Genomic DNA, 17,301 nt, shown 5'->3' on the forward strand with positions numbered 1-17,301 from the left:
CACGTACGTACATACATACATACATATACATATATGCACATATATATTAGGGCAGTCGATTAAATTTTTAATCGCGATTAATCGCAGAATGTCCTGAGTTAACTTGCGATTAATGGCAAATTAATTGCATTTTTTTTTTTAGCCTGCCTATCTTAACAGGATATTTATTGTGAAGCCGGCCTGAACGTGCCATCTTCACGCCGCCGCCGCTGTGAACCAGGCCTCGATCGCGCGCTAAAACAAATGAGTGCCGTTAAAAGGAGTTTGAGTTAACGCGTTATTAACGCGGCGTTAACTTTGTTAATTTCCACATATTGGCGATGGTCCTGAGACTCCACCAGCTGAGAACCACTGGTCTAATGGACACAGTGCAGTTGTGGCGGGATGGAGAGTGGCTCCTCCTACACATGCACACTCACCTGGTGTCCTTGGTGGCCACAAACACCACGGGGTTGGGAGCCTCCCCCTGGCTGACCTTCTGACGCTTGATGACCGACTGAGAGGTGGTCCTCATGCCGGAGGTGTACGGCCTCCCATTGGCTGGGAAAGGCGCGCCCGTCGCCTGCACACCAGCAGCACAGCAGCAGAGGGAGGGAACACGTGAGGAAGAGGTTTTGTCAAACAGCAACGATCACACAGGCTGTGTCTCAATCCAGGGTCTGCATCCTTGGAAGGAAGCGTCCTCCGTCTGAAGGAAGAAGAACCAACCAAACCCCGCCTCCCCGGTAACCCCAGGGGAGGTCTAGCCTTCGACGTATTTCCTGGTTGCGTCACCGCCGTTCCCTCCTGCTGGCCAACCCCGGAAGTGACGTTTTCATAGCATCAAGCTAACCATTGGTTCTCCATCTAACGATGGCGTTGGATGTTCAAATCAGTAAAAACCCTGCGTTAAAAACCGAATATTTGATGAATATTTCAATATCTAAATTTATATGTTGTGTCTTTGCCAGTAGATGGCGCTAATTTCAGCCGACTTCCCAGGATGCCAGGATGCTTTGCGTGCTGCTGCAAAGCATCCTGGGAGTCTGGGATACAGAAGGAGGTGAAGGACAGTAGCGGTGCAGCCTTGGAATGGGCTAACAGTAGGACGCATTCCCAGTACGCATTTGGAGCGTCCTAAGGACTTCTGGGAAGTGGGAGGAGCCTTCGCGCAGTGCTAGGAACTAACTGGCCTTCAAATGCAGCCTTGGAAGGATGCAGACCCTGAACGGAGACACAGTGACAGTGTGTGTGTGGCCCCCCTGTGGCCGTGTGGTGCTACTACTGACGCTCTCAAAGGCCCTCTTTCCCAGCAGGCTCTGGCCCACTCGCGGCTGGCTGGCCTGGTTCCTGTTGATGGGCGTCGGGGGTCCGCGGGACGCTTTGAGTTTGAGCGGCGCCGCGATGGCTGCAAGGGGAGCGACGGAGAGAGAGAGACAGAAGACGACGTGAAACACTCTGACGCTGGAGCGCTGAGCAGAGCGGAGCTTTCTGGCCGCCTGCTGCTGCTTCTTCTTCTTCTTCTTCTTCTCACCTAGATCCTTCACGATGACGGCCAGCGACTGCCGAGGAATCAGTTTGCTTTTCAGAGGAGCTTTAGTGGCCTTGGGCAGCCGGATCATACCTGAGGGTGCACAGCCAACACACAGCAAACACCGTTAAAACACCAGATCTGCCGTACCAGGTCTTCAAACGAGGAACTTTGAAGAGGTTTTAAAAAAGAAAAAGCAGACAGGTTGTTTGAGATAGGACGTGAGTCAAGAAGAAGACCTACACCCCCTACCCCACCCCCCTCTTATTAAAAGTACTGACACTATAATTCTTTCAATTATTTTGTGCACAAAAATTTTTTTTATAAATCAACTTTACATTCTTTTTTTTTACTGTTATCTTCTGTCATGAACTCCCCGTTATTATTGCCCCCCCCACCCTCCTCCTGTCTTCATTGTTCTTGTTTTGTATTTACTGTTTCCTCTGTCTGATCACTTTAGTAGTATTTAATAATACATGTTAATAATGCTATATTTACAACACACACACACACACACACACACACACACACACACACACACACACACACACACACACACACACACACACACACACACACGTTGCTGTTTGTTAATGTCTGTCCCTGTCACTGTGTTGTTCTACTTGCGCAATAAAAAAGTGAATCCAGCTGCGTTTCCATGACAGTTTTCCGCAGAATAAAAGCTACACTTCTAAAATGACCACACAGTGCAATTGCGATTTGCAGGTGTTTCCATTGAATGGTGTGAAGTGCGTGAGCCGTAATTCCAGTGAGGCCCCACTGTGAGGAGGAGGGAGGCACAAAAACATCTGCCGTGAACCTGCACTTCCATGTCGTTTGCTGTCAAGAATGCTCGTTATATTTTTCTCTCCTCCTGCCAATCATAACGCATCTTTTTTTGCACAAGTCAGTCAAGTGTTCACGTGACGTCACGTCCGCTGACGTGTAAATGCGATGATTAAAGTGTTTCCATGACACTTTTGCGATGTCCCTCTACAGGTGCCGCCCAAAAGATGAGAATATCCAGTAGAAGTTGTTTTATTTTGCCAATTTAACATCAAAGATGAAAGCAACACATTCTATTGAGCCATTCCACGCAAATTGAAAACCTCTCAAGCACTTCCTTGTTGTCACTTTGCTGATTAAGATTTTCATAAAGATTTGACTTCATGTAATATTCTAATTTTCTGAGATTTTGAATTTGAGTTGTTTTTTTTTAAGCTGCAAGGCCTGATCAGCCAAATGCAAAGAAATAAAAACTTGAAATACATCGATTTGCATATTATTCCTTTATATAATATGTCACATTCACCTTTTAAGTTGAATTGTAGAAATACTACAAACTTTTCTGGATATTCTACTGTTCTGGGTAGCACCTGTATCTGGATACGTCTGGAAAAACCACCTGATGAGAGCCTCAACGCCTTAACTGAGAGGTTTTTCCAAGTGCTGCCGTTTCCATCGCCAGGGTTTTGTTGCCATATTTGGGTTTGGGGCGCAATTCTCGGGGTGATGGAAACGCAGCTGTTGTCATGGCCCGAGTGCTCCAGAGGAGGGCGCTGCAGTGGGCCGGTGCGACGGTACGTACACTCGGCCTTGACGGCGTTGGCGTTGATGGAGGCGTAGGGGCGGCGGGCGGCCCGCCGCGGCTGCAGGATGTCCTCGCAGACGCGGCGGGCGATGCGGGTCAGCTTGGTGGTCTGCAGGATGAAGGTCTGGCGGTTCTTGGCCAGCAGCTTGGCTCGGCCTTCGTTGCGGGTGAACGGCGACATGCCCTGCACCTCCTGCCGCGTCATGTGACCGCGCGGCCCCGTCTCCTGTGTGACGGGGGAGGAAAAACATTAGACACTGGGGGGGGGGGGATTGTCTCGCTCTGTGCTCCACACAACAGACGGGAGATGATCGCTGACACTGATCAATAGTCTGAATGGCACAACACACTAACTTTACTGCTGCACCTCGACCGTTTATGTTTCTTTTTAATTCAATTCGTTAAACTCATCTAATTGTAGCGGAATATTTAGCTATGGCTGCCACTGGAACATGTGATTTTCCCCACTGGTGGAGAAATAAAGTATCCATCCATCTGATTACCTATCCATCCATCCATCTATGCATCCATCTATCTATCTATAAATCTGATTACCTACCTACCTACCTGCCTACCTATGTATCTGATTACCTATGTGATTATCTATCTATCCATCCAATTACCTATTTATCTACCCATCTGTATATCCTATCCATATCTGATTACCAATCTATCATTCATCCGATTACCTATCTATCTATCTATCAATAAATCTGATTACCTACCTGCCTACCTATGTATCCGATTACCTATCTGATTATCTATCTATCCATCTATCTGATTACCGATCTATCTATCCAATTACCTATTTATCTACCCATCTATCTATCTATCTATCTATCTATCCATATCTGATTGCCTATCTATCTGATTACCCATCCCTCCATCCACCCATGTCATATAAGAGATGCCCTCCTATGCCAGTCAGTGCAAAGCTAAGTGGTTCGTGCAGGAGGCCCGGGTGTGGGAGTGGAGTGGCTCTGACTCACAGAGCCGGTTCGAGCAGCGCCCTCCAGCTGGGTGGGGGTCTTCAGGCCGCCGTACTTCTTCCAGTAGTTCCAGCAGGAGGCGCACAGTCGACACTGCATGTTGGGCGGTCCCCAGGCGTACCACTGCTGAGACTGAGCTGCTGTGGTGGGCCAGAGGAGAACTCAGCTTTAGCAGAAGGCCCAGAAGCCGATGGACGGTTGCTACTTGTTCTGTTCAACAACAGCTGTCTGTCGGAAACCAGTTCAGATTTTTTTCGCTGTTAATATTTCAATATTTTCGTAATCGTGAGAGAATATTTAAACAAGGCAAATGCAGCGAGTGCGATACTGTTGGAGGCGACGGCTTATTCTTTTATTTTTTAAGCAATGGAGGATTTAATATGCAGATCAATACGCTACATTTTATGCATGCATACAAGTATTTCTTTCCACACGTTCATTGGATTAGAATGGAACGCCTTCATCAATCCCACACTGGGGCAATCTGCATCCTTACAGCAACACAATGTAGTGCAAAAGAGAAGGAAAATTATGTTCATTAAAAAGAAATAAAGAGATGAAAATAAAATAGAAATATTTATAGAGTAAAAAAGGAAAGGCAAGATATTTACGTGTTATGAAGAGTAGGATTGTTAACCGTTGACTACTTAATGCTGTAACAGCCGGATCAAATTCAGAAGCTCAGACTGAACTCTGCGTGTCTCCGTGTTGCAGTACCGCGTCTTTCCTCTGACTGAAACTGCAGCGTTTCCCGCCTTTTATTTTCCCCTCAAGCCTCCTGTGTGTGTGTGTGTGTACTTACTGTGGCAACTCTCACAGCTGAGTCCCTTCTGGAAGCCTGCGGCCCCGTTCATACCAGGTTTACTGCCTGGTACCATGATCTGGTTTGGGTTGGGTTTAGTGCTGCAAGAGGAGAGAAACGCACGCTGGGTGTTTCACTTCAAGCCCGGACAACAACAGCGAAGTAGTGCACCAGAGTGTACAAGGGGGCTGCTTACTAGGTGGGGATGTACACCTGCTTCAGCTTGCTGTCTGCCTCTGCTGCCTTCAGTCGCTTCTGCCGTTGGAGAGAAAACGTGGAGGAATTGAAGGAAATATGAAACATTGCACTGTGCAGAATACCACCGAGTGATATTCGGTGATTTCTGCGGACGATGAAAAAAAAAAAACCCACCTGCTGAATGTAGCGGTCCGTAGTCTTCCACATGTAGTAAAACTGGACCACGCTGGCTAAAGACTTCCATGGCAGCTGAGAGGGAGAAGAAAACCAATGGAACTGAGTCGACTGAGTGCAGGACATCATCATCATCTTCATCATCATCATCTTCCATCATCATCATCTTCCATCATCATCATCATAATAATAGTAATAAATTTGATCCTTTCTCGACACTCAGTAGCTGTGTTCATCACAGTTTTTCACAAAATAAAAGCAATATTTCTAATTACACAAAAGCCGTAATTCTGGTAAAATCTCGAGATTTATCAGGATTGCGTTTACGTTTGTTGCTCGTTATATTTTTCTCTTTGATTACTTGTAAAAAAAAAAAAATTCCATCTCCTCCTGCGTCCAATCATAAAGCGCCATTTTCACTGGTCAGTGAACAGGTCACGTGACCTCGTACATCACGTCCGCTGACGTGTCAATGGTAAAAAAAAAAAGTCTTTCCATGAAGAATTCTAGGGGTCATGGAAATGCAGCTGATTGACAAAGATGATAGGAATACAACAACGGATAAAATCTACCCACAATGAAATAATAAGCAATAATAATTCATAAAATAAACTAAAACGTAACGACGCAGTGAGAGCGAGAACGCCACCTTGAGTTTGCAGTCTGAACTCGAACAGAGGAAGAGAGTCGACTGCACCGACTTGGCCGGCAGCAGCTGTGCGATGCAGCAGCTGCACTTTAGCTCACAGTCAGAAGAAGAACGCGGAACTCACAAAGTCTTGGCGGATGTCGTTGAAGTCTTTGCCGTACTTCTCCAGGGCCTCCTCGAACAGCATGGCCTCGGAGGCGCTCCACTCCTCCATCTCATCCCGGCACAGCACCGGCCCGCCCTGGGGCACCAGGCTGGACATGGCCTGGGCCAGGTCATAGCTGTTCTTCTGCAAGGTGTCCATGGCGTGGAACTGGTGGTGGAAACACAGGGACTGTCAGCAGCAGCAGCAGTACCAGCAGCAACACACACACACACACACACACACACACACACACACACACACACACACACACACACACACACACACACACACACACACACACACACACACACACACACACACACACCAGCGTGATGTCTCTGGAGGCAGCAGCAGCGCTCATGTGGAGGCTGGGCTGGCGGATGGAGCTGCTGCAGTCCAGCGCTCGAGCAAACGTCCCCACGGCCCTGCAACACAAGCAGGGTGACACCACGGACGTCAGTGAGATGGAAAACGCTGCTGCAGGTTTGGACAAATTCATAATGAACAAAATACGTTTTCATGTTTTTTCTTTTTCTTTTTAATTTTAAAATTTTCAGGCCATACATTAAAACAAACAGAAGATTGACTGGCAGAATAAACCCCTAGAATAGAATTCTGTTGTAAAAGCTTAACGTTACACTGATGAGATACATTTATGTAAGAGTTTGATTGCTGTAAAATCTAACTAGTGTGGCTTTCCCGGCCATGGAATGCTCACTGTAGGTCACCATCTTACACTGTCTTGTTTGTAAGGCAGCCTGGGAGGGACAAACCAGCCTTGAGGTTGCTTTCACATTTTAGGACTGGAGGCTCACGTTGTCCTCAAATAAATCAAAAGCTAACAACAAATGATTCATCGCAGTCTCTAAAATCCACTGGGATATTTTAACACATGCAGACACAAAGTGATGACATGATGATGCAATCTAAAATATGACCACTAGATGTCACATTTTTTACACGCTGGATCGGAAGAATTTCTAAATGTTCTGTAATCTGTCAGCCTCTACTGCCTGATAAAAAGCAACGTTCGGACATGTTAAACACTGATAAGCTTCTAATCTGATCTCCACTGACGAGCACCATCAGTCACAAGTCTTCTCTTTACAGACGTGACGTGTCGCAATGTTTGCTGAGCAGTTTTTTTTTAATACACATGCATGTATACATGTATACATATATGTATCGTCATAATATATAAATATATACACAGTACGTATCCATAAAACATAAATATACACACGCGTATATATTTGTGTGTGTGTGGTGGTGGAAACACCACCATATATATACACATATATATGTGTGTGTGTGTGTGTGTGTGTGTGTGTGTGCGTGGATCAATAGAAGAGAAGCAAAGTTGCTTTCATTTCATGTATTTTTTTTGACAATGCCATGCTGTCGTTGTCGCTAGGGCTCAACGATTACGGAAAATAATTGAATTATTATTATTGAATAATTGAATTGTTTTGTTTTTTGCCAGACATTTTAATCGAGCTCAGAATGATTTTGTTTCAGTCCACACAAAGCACAAAACAGCGACGGCTTCATTCAACCCATGCTAACACGCAAGCGGCGTTAAAACCGCTATCACCTCCCACTGCCTGCTTTGCTTTGCTTTGCTTCGTGCCACTCGCAAAGTCACATGACCGGAACTCCCGCCAATCAAATCGCAGTCTTTGCGGTTAGAAAATCTTGTTTTGTCCTATCGCGATATCGTCGCTAATGCCATTTATCCTTCAGCCCTGGTTGTAAGTGAGTTTGACAATAATGATGAACTATGAAGTGGGAGCGTTACCTTGCCACCACCAGGAACTGGTCAATCTGAGGGTCTTTCAGCTGGTTGTTGGGATCCCACACTTTGGTCTCCAGCTTCTCTTGGACCCGGGTGTCTGCTTCACCTGGTGGAGGAAGGAAACGCTTGACCTCCGTCCAGGTTCTGCTACTTTACAATAACCGAGCGTGGGAGCGGCTTAGTGAATTTCCGTCGCTCACCCTCAGCCAGCTTGTCGGGAATCTCTGCCTGGTACTTGGAGCCCACGCGAATCTCACCCTGGTCAGCCAGCAGAGTCTTCTGCACGGGGTCAAACACCAACGAGTAGAAGAAACAATCCTGGGGGAGAAGAAAGCAGAAGGTGTCGGCCTCTTAAAAGTCAAAATTTAGCTTTAACGCAAGTGTATCACATCTGGAAAGACAGCAAAACAATGTGTGTGATAAATGGCAGCGGGTGACTCACCTCTTTATCAAGGTAGCCTGCCAAGACATCTGTTTCATTGAGGAGGGTGACATTACATTTCCCCCTGTGGAGAAAATTCAGTTATAGATTTGCAGTTTGGTGTATAAAAGGTCATATCAAGGTGGTGGTTGGGGGGGGTGTCAGATTCATCTCGAGCGGCTGCTGCCGGTCAACGTACCGTATGTGAGTAGCGGGTAGAGACTCGAACTGTCGAGACAGGAAGAGCTCTCTGTGCTTGAGCTGGTGCTTCTGCTGTTCACCCAGTGCCGGCTGCTTTGACTCCTCCTCAAATTCCCCTGTTGGCAAAAGAAAAAAAAGAAAAAAAAACCCAGACAAGAACAGATAAATGTAAGAACTGTAATTCCTAGAGTGGCTGGGTCACTGTGTTTTACACTTGACATCTCCAGCAGTTGGCACAAACCATTTCAGCAGTGTTGCCCAACTGTGAGGAGGATTCCCCACCACTTGCTGATGTTTCATCCTCCCAATAATCTACATTGCCAATATATACAAGGAGCCACATAGCCAGCAGCCTGAGGCCCCGTTTACACAGGGCGGGGTGGGTGGGACAAACTTTCCAAACTTTTTGTCTGGTGGGCCACAATGGGTTCTACTTTTTGACGGAGGGGCCTATAAATATGTATGAGGAATATGTAGACAACACATCATGTATCTTTATAATGTCAAATGAAAAAGGACCAAAGCAAAGCTCCAATACGTCAGAGTCTTTGAAGCCCAACAGTATTCAGCTCTTTATTGAAATGACTCTGAAAACACACAAAAAATGTATGAAATAGCGCTATTTTGGGCCTTGCTGACCATCATTCCTTCAAGTTCCTTCAAGTTCGGTGGGCCGGATTAAAAAGCATAACGGGCCGGGCCGCACATGGCCCCCGGGCCGTAGTTTGCCTATGCCTGTACTAGATCATTCTGACATGGTGGTGAGATAAGGAAGACGCAGAAAAAGGAGAGACAGAACGTAGTGTTGTGTGTACGGTGGGATAGAGGACACAGGCTCTTCCTCTGCTTCCAACCTCAACACACTGGAGCTGCTTTGTGTTGTCCAGCCAAGTGGGAAACTCAAAGTGAAGTCATTTTGCACCTGCTCTCGACTGGTGAAAAAACAAAAAAAAAAAAAAAAAGAAAAAGAAGAGGGGGGATTTGTCTTTGGCTTCGTTACTCACTTGCGTTGCTGTCTGCGAGGGTGTTGAGGTTTCCTGAGATGTCTCGTCTCCTGAAGAGACACACCACCTTCGCCTCCACATTTCCATTGGCTGTCTGTGAACGCACAAGTCGACGCAAGTACGAGTAAGCGTGAGAGAAATTCCGGGATGGCAAATACACACAGACATCGACAATCAATCAAAGTTTTGACAATGACATAATGATGGGGCGACGCAGTGGTGCAGTGGTCGACGGCATCGCCTCACAGCGAGAAAGGTTGTGGGTTGTGCGGAGGTTCTATGTTCTCCCTGTGTCACTTAGTTGCGTTTCCAATTGTGCAAAACCTAAATATGGCAATAAAAGAAACTGGGGATGGAAACAGCGAAACTTGGAAGAACCTCTCAAACAGGGCTGAAAGGTTTTGATGCTCTCATGAGGAGGTTTTTCACACGGATCCATGTAGAGGAATATTGCAAAAGTGTCATGGAAAGACTTTTTTCACCAGTTCACTGACCTGTGACCTGTGATTGGACGGAGGAGGGGACGGAATATTTTTTTTTTACAAGTAATCACAGAGCAAACCAAACACAACCAAACCCCACCTCCCTGGTAACCACACAGGACGGTCTAGCCTTGGGCGTATTTCCTGGTTGCGTCACCGCCGTTCCCTCCTGCTGGCCAACCCCGGAAGTGACGTTTTCATAGCATCAAGCTAACCACTGGTTCACCATTTAACGATGGCGTTGGATGTTCAAATCAGTAAAAACCCTGCGTTAAAAACTGAATATTTGATGTGAAACTTCAATACTTAAATTTATACGTGGTGTCTTTGCCAGTAGATGGCGCTAATTTCAGCCGACTCCTGTATCCCAGGTGCTGCAAAGCATCCTGGGATACAGAAGGACGCAAAGGATAGTAGCGGTGCAGCCTTGGAATGGGCTAACAGTAGGGAGCATTTAGAGGGTGCATTTGGAGTGTCCTTCGGACTTTTGGGAATTGGGAGGAGCCTTCACGCAGTGCTAGGACGCAACTGGCCTTCAAATGCAGCCTTGGAAGGATGCAGACACTGAATTGAGACACAGCCATTAGGGAGAAAGAGAGAGAGAGCGAGAGAGAGAGAGAGAGAGAGAGAGAAATAATGATGACCAACCTTGTTGAGTTCTTCTATTCTGCGGATAAGGTAGGGGTTACTTGACGAGTTCTCAAAGTACACATAATCTGAAAAAAAGAAGATAAACATGAGACATATGTTGTTTTTCTAGAGAAATGTCAATATTGGCACCTGCCTCATAAAATACACAGTGAGTACGCTAAAGATTGTTTTATCAACACAAAGAAGCGGCTAAAAAAAAAAAAAAAAAAAATCAGACTGAAACTCAAAACCATAATCCAATATCATGACATTAATTCAAAATACAATAACATTTTTTGGGAATTTTAGCATTTTGAATCAACAGTTCTGTTCCTGGTGGTGTACGGACAGAATTCCCAGGTGCAGCCGGGTCGTGCACAGACCTGCAGCTCTCACTGGGGCGCTTTGCAAACGAGTACGATGACCCTAACCCGAATCCAAATCTGAGGCTGTGATCCCCGGCTGGGGACAAGCGGAGCTCATGGCCGGGGTGGAGGAGGAGTTCAAGCATCTCAGAGTCTTTTTCACGAGTCGGGGGTCGAGTGGAGTTGACAGACGGATTGGGGCGGTGCCGGCGGCGGCAGCGATACGGACGCTGAACTCATCCGCCGTGGTGGCAGTTCCACTGTCCACCAAAATTCAGCGGAATTTTTTTGTGCATATTGGGTATGAATACTGTAAGTACTGAAATACACGACCAACACTTATCAACTCACTCCTCACTCAGTGCCTCCCCGCATGAATCATGTTGCTATGAACTCGGACTGAACTATTATGGAAAATAATCGAATTGCGATTCCCCCCCCCTCTCAATATTGCGATTGCGATTTAATTTGCTATTATTTTTTATCTTTTGCTCATGTATTTTTGCATGAACTAATATTAAAGAGCCTTTATTTATCTACCAGCGTTTCTGTTTTGTTTTTTGCCAGACATTTTAATCGAGCTCAGAATGATTTTGTTTCAGTCCACACAAAGCACAAAACAGCGACGGCTTCATTCAAACCATGCTAACACGCTAGCGGTGTAAAAAAACGCTATCAGGTGCGAAGTTACGAGGCAGCGGTTCACTGCCAGCGAACACAACTCCCACTGCTGTGCTCCTTGGTGCTTCGGTAGTTCGCTCCCGACACCGTTTTGCTAAACGACGGCCACCAGGTGGTGGCAACCAGGAAGAGCTTCTTTTCCTCGCGCGTCGCAGCATCGACTCCTCCCATTGCCTGCTTTGCTTTGCTTCGTGCCGCTCGCAAAGTCACGTGAGCGGAACTCCCGCCAATCAAATCGCAGTCTTTGCGGTTAGAAAATCTTGCGCTGTCCTATCGCGATATCATCGCAAATGCCATTTACCCTTCAGCCATACTATGAACGGCAAGCTTTCACTACCGCTTCATTTCATTTCACACCACATCAAAGTGAGCATCTCAGCAGTCTCAGCCAAAGATATTCTGAAGGAAATGATTATACTTTTTAATAGTTTGAAAATATCAAGACAGAATAGAAGCAGTGGAGCAGTGTGAACCGAGAGGACATTCAATCCGAGGTGAAGACTCACTGTCCTTATTGCAGAGCAAATGAACGTTCTTGCATACAGCCAGTGAGCGCCAGTACTTGCACAGCCAGCAGGTGTCACTGCTGCTGCCGGAAGAACTGGCACTAATACGCAGGGAGGCACAATGATAATGCTTCAGATTCTTTTCTTGACTCTTCCACTCTTTTGCAAACATTATTTTTTTGCAAATGATCAATTGCTGAATAGCGCAAGTTACAACACTTATCATCACCAATGTCTGAGAAGAAGAGTAACAACAACAATGGGGTTGCCAATATGATGGTCCCATTCACTTCAATTAAGTTGTTTCTGCCTTCCACACTACATGCAGCCCCCATAGAGCATGTAGGACTTCCCATCATTCCTCCAGAACTCCCATAATGCATCAGGACACACCAGCCAATCAGAAGAAGCTGAGACACAGCAGCACTGCAAACATAAAAACTCGTCTGCTGATTTTCTGGCCTTTAAAGTTTGTTTTTTTTTTTGTTTGTTTTTTTTAAAGATAGAAAGACAATGACTTCAACCTCTGCAATAGAAAGATGTGCTATGAGGTCAAAGGTCATCCTGTCAGCCGTTTCACAAGCACTTCTTCTTGTATTGTGGTCTATGGGGGTGGCAGTGCTTTTTGGGCCGTATAGGTTTTTTTTGGGCTGCAGTACCTCTAGTGACCACTGTAATAAATAAATAAATAAATAAATAAATAAGTGCAGCCATATTGCCAGTCTAGTATCCAGTTCTTATATAATACATCCATGGGCCTACCTCAAAACTTCGACTAACAAAAAGAACAATTTTTTAAAAAACTTTGACATTATTTCCTCCTTTGATAATTTTTTTAATTTGAAAGGCAGCACAATTCTCTCTGTCTCTTTCAACAATATACTATGCCAATTCATTTGTGTCATAACTTATGAAGCTGTGGGAGCAGCCGGCTCCACTCAGCTCTTGTGGAAATAATAAGTTGCATTGTCAATTGACAATATCATGCAGTTAACTCGTTTCCAATTCAGAAATACATTTTCCATCCGCCTGTGAACTGTTCCATTCTATTCAAGAAGTCCATCCCACAGGTTGCAGCCAGCGAGCAGGTTTGCATTTTAGCTGCACTGTGGCTAGGAGAAAACACTAGAAAGCACAAGACGGCAACGTCTGCAGAGCCGTTAGCAATGACGAGAGAAGATGCTGCGTTGCGACGCACAACACCACAAATGTTATCACCAGAACACCAGAAAAGCACCGTGAAAACAAGAGAGCACAAGCTTTTTATCCAGAGTGCAGGAAGACAAAACAAGCTGCCAGGATGCACTTTGTAATTTGTGATGATTCGATGCGTATTGTTTCATTGATGAGTGCGAATGTTTGCATGTCATTGCGAGCTTCTTTTGTTTCAAATGTGACATTTTGAAAGTCTTGACTGGTTTGATGCTACGAGCGCCGGTGCAAACGCTTGAAAACAGATTTTCTATGTACGCACTTGATTTGGATCTTGCGCTGTTCAGATTAATATGATTGCGGTGCGGCCCTAGTTTACTGGCCACTAAACTATGATATACTACTAGGCTGTGATGACTTATATTGGAGGGCATGTTGCTGCTAATTATTATTCTTTGAGTCTCTATGCACTTTCTATGAATTCATTGCTGATGACTGATTGTGCAGCTGAGAAACTGATTTTCCTTGGGGATAAACACACACACACACACACACACACACACACACACACACACACACACACACACACACACACACTTTAGTGTTCCCAATTCGCCTCACGTGCATGTGTTTCTGGACTGTGGGAGAACATGCAAACTCCACACAAGAACAAGGCTTTGGGGATGGAACCCACAACCTTCTTGCTGACAGGCACCAGCACTGACCACTGCATCGCCATGTTGACTCTTTTTCCATTTATTTGGCCTCAAAATGTAATAATTATGGCACTTTTCAGTCGGTATGCAAGAACAATTAAATGGAATTTTTGATGTAAATGTGGACGGGTGGCGACACGGTGGCGCAGTAGTTAGCGCTGCCGCCTCACAGCAAGAAGGTCGTGGGTTCGATTCTGGGGCCCCGGCCAGGGACCTTTCTGTGTGGAGTCTGCATGTTCTCCCTGTGTCTGCGTGGGTTCTCTCCCGGTTCTCCGGCTTCCTCCCACACTCCAAAAACATGCATGTGAGGTCAATTGAACATTCTAAATTGTCCGTAGGTGTGCATGCGAGTGTGAATGGTTGTTTGTCTCTATGTGGCCCTGCAATGAACTGGCCACTTGTCCAGGGTGCCACCCTGCCTTCGCCCTAAGACAGCTGGGAGAGGCTCCAGCAGACCCCCGTGACCCTCAATTGGAATAAGCGGGTATAGAAGACTGATGGATGGAAGGATGTGGATGGGTTCTAGGTTTAGCCGGAAATTCACGTATGAGATTTAGAATACAAAATGAACACAGGACCATCAATTACGTGTATAGTTGGGATGTTATTTCATTGACTACAGAAGTGATTGACAAGTTTTAAATATTTCACCCATTTTTTCCCCCCTCACATTTGACACTCAGAACAGATTATTAGGTGGTTCACTACTGACGGCATCACATGCGACTCTTTCATTTTATTTTCTACTGGTGTGGCATCGCAGAACGTTCCTGCTGTGGATGCAACCCCGACTTCCACACACCTCCACCCAGGAGTCGGGTTCCCTCTCTGAAACAGCCGACTTCCGTTTGTCTTTTTACCCCAAATACGTGAACATTGAACTGCGGGCTTTTGCAATGAGACTGTACACAGCCAAATGTGTTGTTTTCTGGACATCAATGGAGAATGATTCCTACTACACTATAAGAGTGCAAAACTGGGAAATATACGTCCAGTGTTTCAAACAGCAGAACAACTTAGGTGCGACCTCACAGTAACTGGACATCTGGCCTGCTGTAAGCTTTACAGTGTTTGACACCAAAGGAACAAACAAACAATAAGAAGTATATGCAAACGTGTTAAAAAAATGTTTCTGTTTTTCTTTGCGTGCAACAAGGCAGGTAGAAGTGCAGATAAATGACTAAGTGGGTTGAGTGTTTAAATGTGACTTATAAAACCATAATCGTCGCAACACCTTTTAATGCATTGCAAAAAAAAAAGACATGAATATATATAATGCAAAAGTAAATACAAAGAAATCCGAAAGGACCTGATGTTACAGATGTGTGCAGCGCTTCGTTTACGCCACCATTAGAAAGTCTCGCAAAATACTAACTGCAGAAACTGGCGAAAATAATAATAATACATTTTTCCCCCCATCTCTGTATTCAATTAGAAACTCACAACTTTAGTTTCGCTCCCTCATGAACACGGTGCTATGGGATGGATGCGTCTCTTTGTACATCTCATTGTTACGGGCGCTAACACGGTCAAATTGCCTGTAATAATACTGTGTATTTTTTCCACCCTTCAGCAAACGCAATAGAGTATCCGGAATAACACCGCCGCGAACAGCAGTTTAAACCGTTAAGTCGAAAGGATTCCCAGCATGTTAGTAGCACAGCGGATATCAAACCGTAGCCGTGGAGAGATTAGCCACCGGTGCTAACTGCTCCGCCGTCGCATGTACAGTGACATGGCGGAGGCTCTGATGCGTTTTAACCCTGCGCATCGACGAGGCTTCAACAAGCTGCTCGGACAAAACGTCCCTCGCAAAAGAATAAATAAATAAATAAATAATAACAAATAAATAAAATAAATTTAAAAAAAAATCGCTGAACGTTGTTGTTGCAACTTGGGAGGTTAGCAACGTAAAAGCTACAGCGGACTGACAATTTAATGAGAACAATGTTGCTGATATATATGTTCGAACTCCCACGTCATAAACTGTGAGAAATCACGTAATCTTAGCCGATAAACTACCAGCGAGCCGACGCAGCCGGCAGCCCGCCTGTGAGCAGCGCAGCGCGGCTACAGCGGCGGTGTTTTGGTGGAGGAGGAAAGCGGTGTGTTGGGGGAAAAGTTTGCATTTTATATCCTCGAAAATTACGCTGCGTTTTTGCCCGGTTAACACAGTTAGTCAACTCCCGTAAAGGATGTTAACTTCCCGCCGTGATTATCTGCGTGGTTGTTGTTGTTTTTTTATTTAATACATAGCGTTTAAATAGACTGGTCGGCAATCTATGCAGAAAGTGCGACCGAGGTTACCAGGAGCTACTATTACAGGAGCTAGCGTGAGTTTAGTTAGCGGCTAAATGAAGCGGCTAGCGGCTAGTTAGCTTAGCCACCGTGCTATAGAAACGAACAATCACGTTGTTTGAAGGAAGGAGGGAGGGGGGGAGCGGAGGGGCGGTGGGTGTCTTTTAAAATGTAGAGCGTTTGTGTTTCTTACCTCCCACTCGGTACATGTTGGCCGCCATTCTCTCGTAACCTTTCACACACACACAGACACACACACACACAAAAAGCCAGCAGCAGCAGTCAAGGATAAGGGTAGGAGAGGTCGGCGGCGGTTCTTCGCTCTTTTTTTATTCCTTCATTTATCGTAGACCGCCGCGAAACAAAGCCGGGCCGCCCCCCTCCTCCTCCGCCACCACCACCACCGCCGGTCGGTCGGTCACCGTGGCGGGTAAAAAAAAAAAAAAAAAAAAAAAAAAAAAAGTTGAAACTTTCCGTTCGTAATGTTGGTGAGTTTCTTCGAAAATATTCCGACTCCGTTTCTTCCCAACAGTTTCCCCCCTCGCGCTCTCTCTCTCTCTCGGACGAGCGACCTTCGTCTTCCTCTTCCTCTTCCCCTTCTTCTTCCTCACTCATTCACAACAACAGCCGGGGCTAGCCTTGCCTTACTCCACTCTTCCTCCCATCATCCTGCGCTCTCAGCTTCATCCTCCTCTTCTTCACCTCCCTCCGCTCAGTTCGGCGCGGGCGCGGGCACGCTCCCGTGCGTGCGCGCACACGCAGACAGAGAAGACATTATTACCCCCCCACACACACACACACATTGGTCCTCTGGTCCTCCTCGTCTCGTCGGCAACTCGTCCGCTTTCGGAGAATGTCGGCTATTGTCGGCCTTCTCCGGCATCCAGCGGGTAAACTTGTGCTTCAATGAACGAAACCAAACCTTGATGAAAGACAAGGAGGAATTTTTAGGTAAGCAAGCAATCATAGCATATATATATATATATACATAT

At 45.8% G+C, this 17,301-nt stretch overlaps 2 protein-coding genes across 3 annotated transcripts in view; both read right to left on the bottom strand.

Moving 5' to 3' along the window:
* Positions 1-5,470, bottom strand: part of alox12 (arachidonate 12-lipoxygenase) — a 23,372-nt gene extending 17,902 nt beyond the window's left edge. For both annotated transcript variants that reach the window (XM_076040432.1, XM_076040431.1), the window contains exon 1: positions 5,467-5,470. The gene's annotated coding sequence lies outside the window, so the exon portion shown is untranslated. The remainder of the gene's footprint in view (positions 1-5,466) is intronic.
* The window catches only part of mta2 (metastasis associated 1 family, member 2), a 19,673-nt gene extending 2,596 nt beyond the window's left edge, over positions 1-17,077 (bottom strand). The window contains exons 1-17 of the mRNA XM_076040433.1: positions 16,503-17,077; positions 10,610-10,677; positions 9,480-9,573; positions 8,474-8,591; positions 8,296-8,359; positions 8,054-8,171; positions 7,857-7,959; positions 6,384-6,483; positions 6,038-6,226; positions 5,265-5,339; positions 5,089-5,147; positions 4,893-4,993; positions 4,091-4,230; positions 3,099-3,327; positions 1,514-1,603; positions 1,269-1,387; positions 420-562 (exon numbers count right to left, since the gene is read on the bottom strand). Coding sequence (XP_075896548.1) covers positions 420-562; positions 1,269-1,387; positions 1,514-1,603; positions 3,099-3,327; positions 4,091-4,230; positions 4,893-4,993; positions 5,089-5,147; positions 5,265-5,339; positions 6,038-6,226; positions 6,384-6,483; positions 7,857-7,959; positions 8,054-8,171; positions 8,296-8,359; positions 8,474-8,591; positions 9,480-9,573; positions 10,610-10,677; positions 16,503-16,530 — 1,838 coding nt within the window. The 5' untranslated portion in view covers positions 16,531-17,077. The remainder of the gene's footprint in view (positions 1-419; positions 563-1,268; positions 1,388-1,513; positions 1,604-3,098; positions 3,328-4,090; positions 4,231-4,892; positions 4,994-5,088; positions 5,148-5,264; positions 5,340-6,037; positions 6,227-6,383; positions 6,484-7,856; positions 7,960-8,053; positions 8,172-8,295; positions 8,360-8,473; positions 8,592-9,479; positions 9,574-10,609; positions 10,678-16,502) is intronic.
* Positions 17,078-17,301: the final 224 nt, after the last annotated feature.

The sequence above is a fragment of the Nelusetta ayraudi genome, unplaced genomic scaffold (assembly GCF_046127955.1).
Source record: "Nelusetta ayraudi isolate G7.1 ecotype Tasmania unplaced genomic scaffold, CSIRO-AGI_Nayr_v1 ptg000061l, whole genome shotgun sequence".
NCBI lineage: Eukaryota > Metazoa > Chordata > Actinopteri > Tetraodontiformes > Monacanthidae > Nelusetta > Nelusetta ayraudi.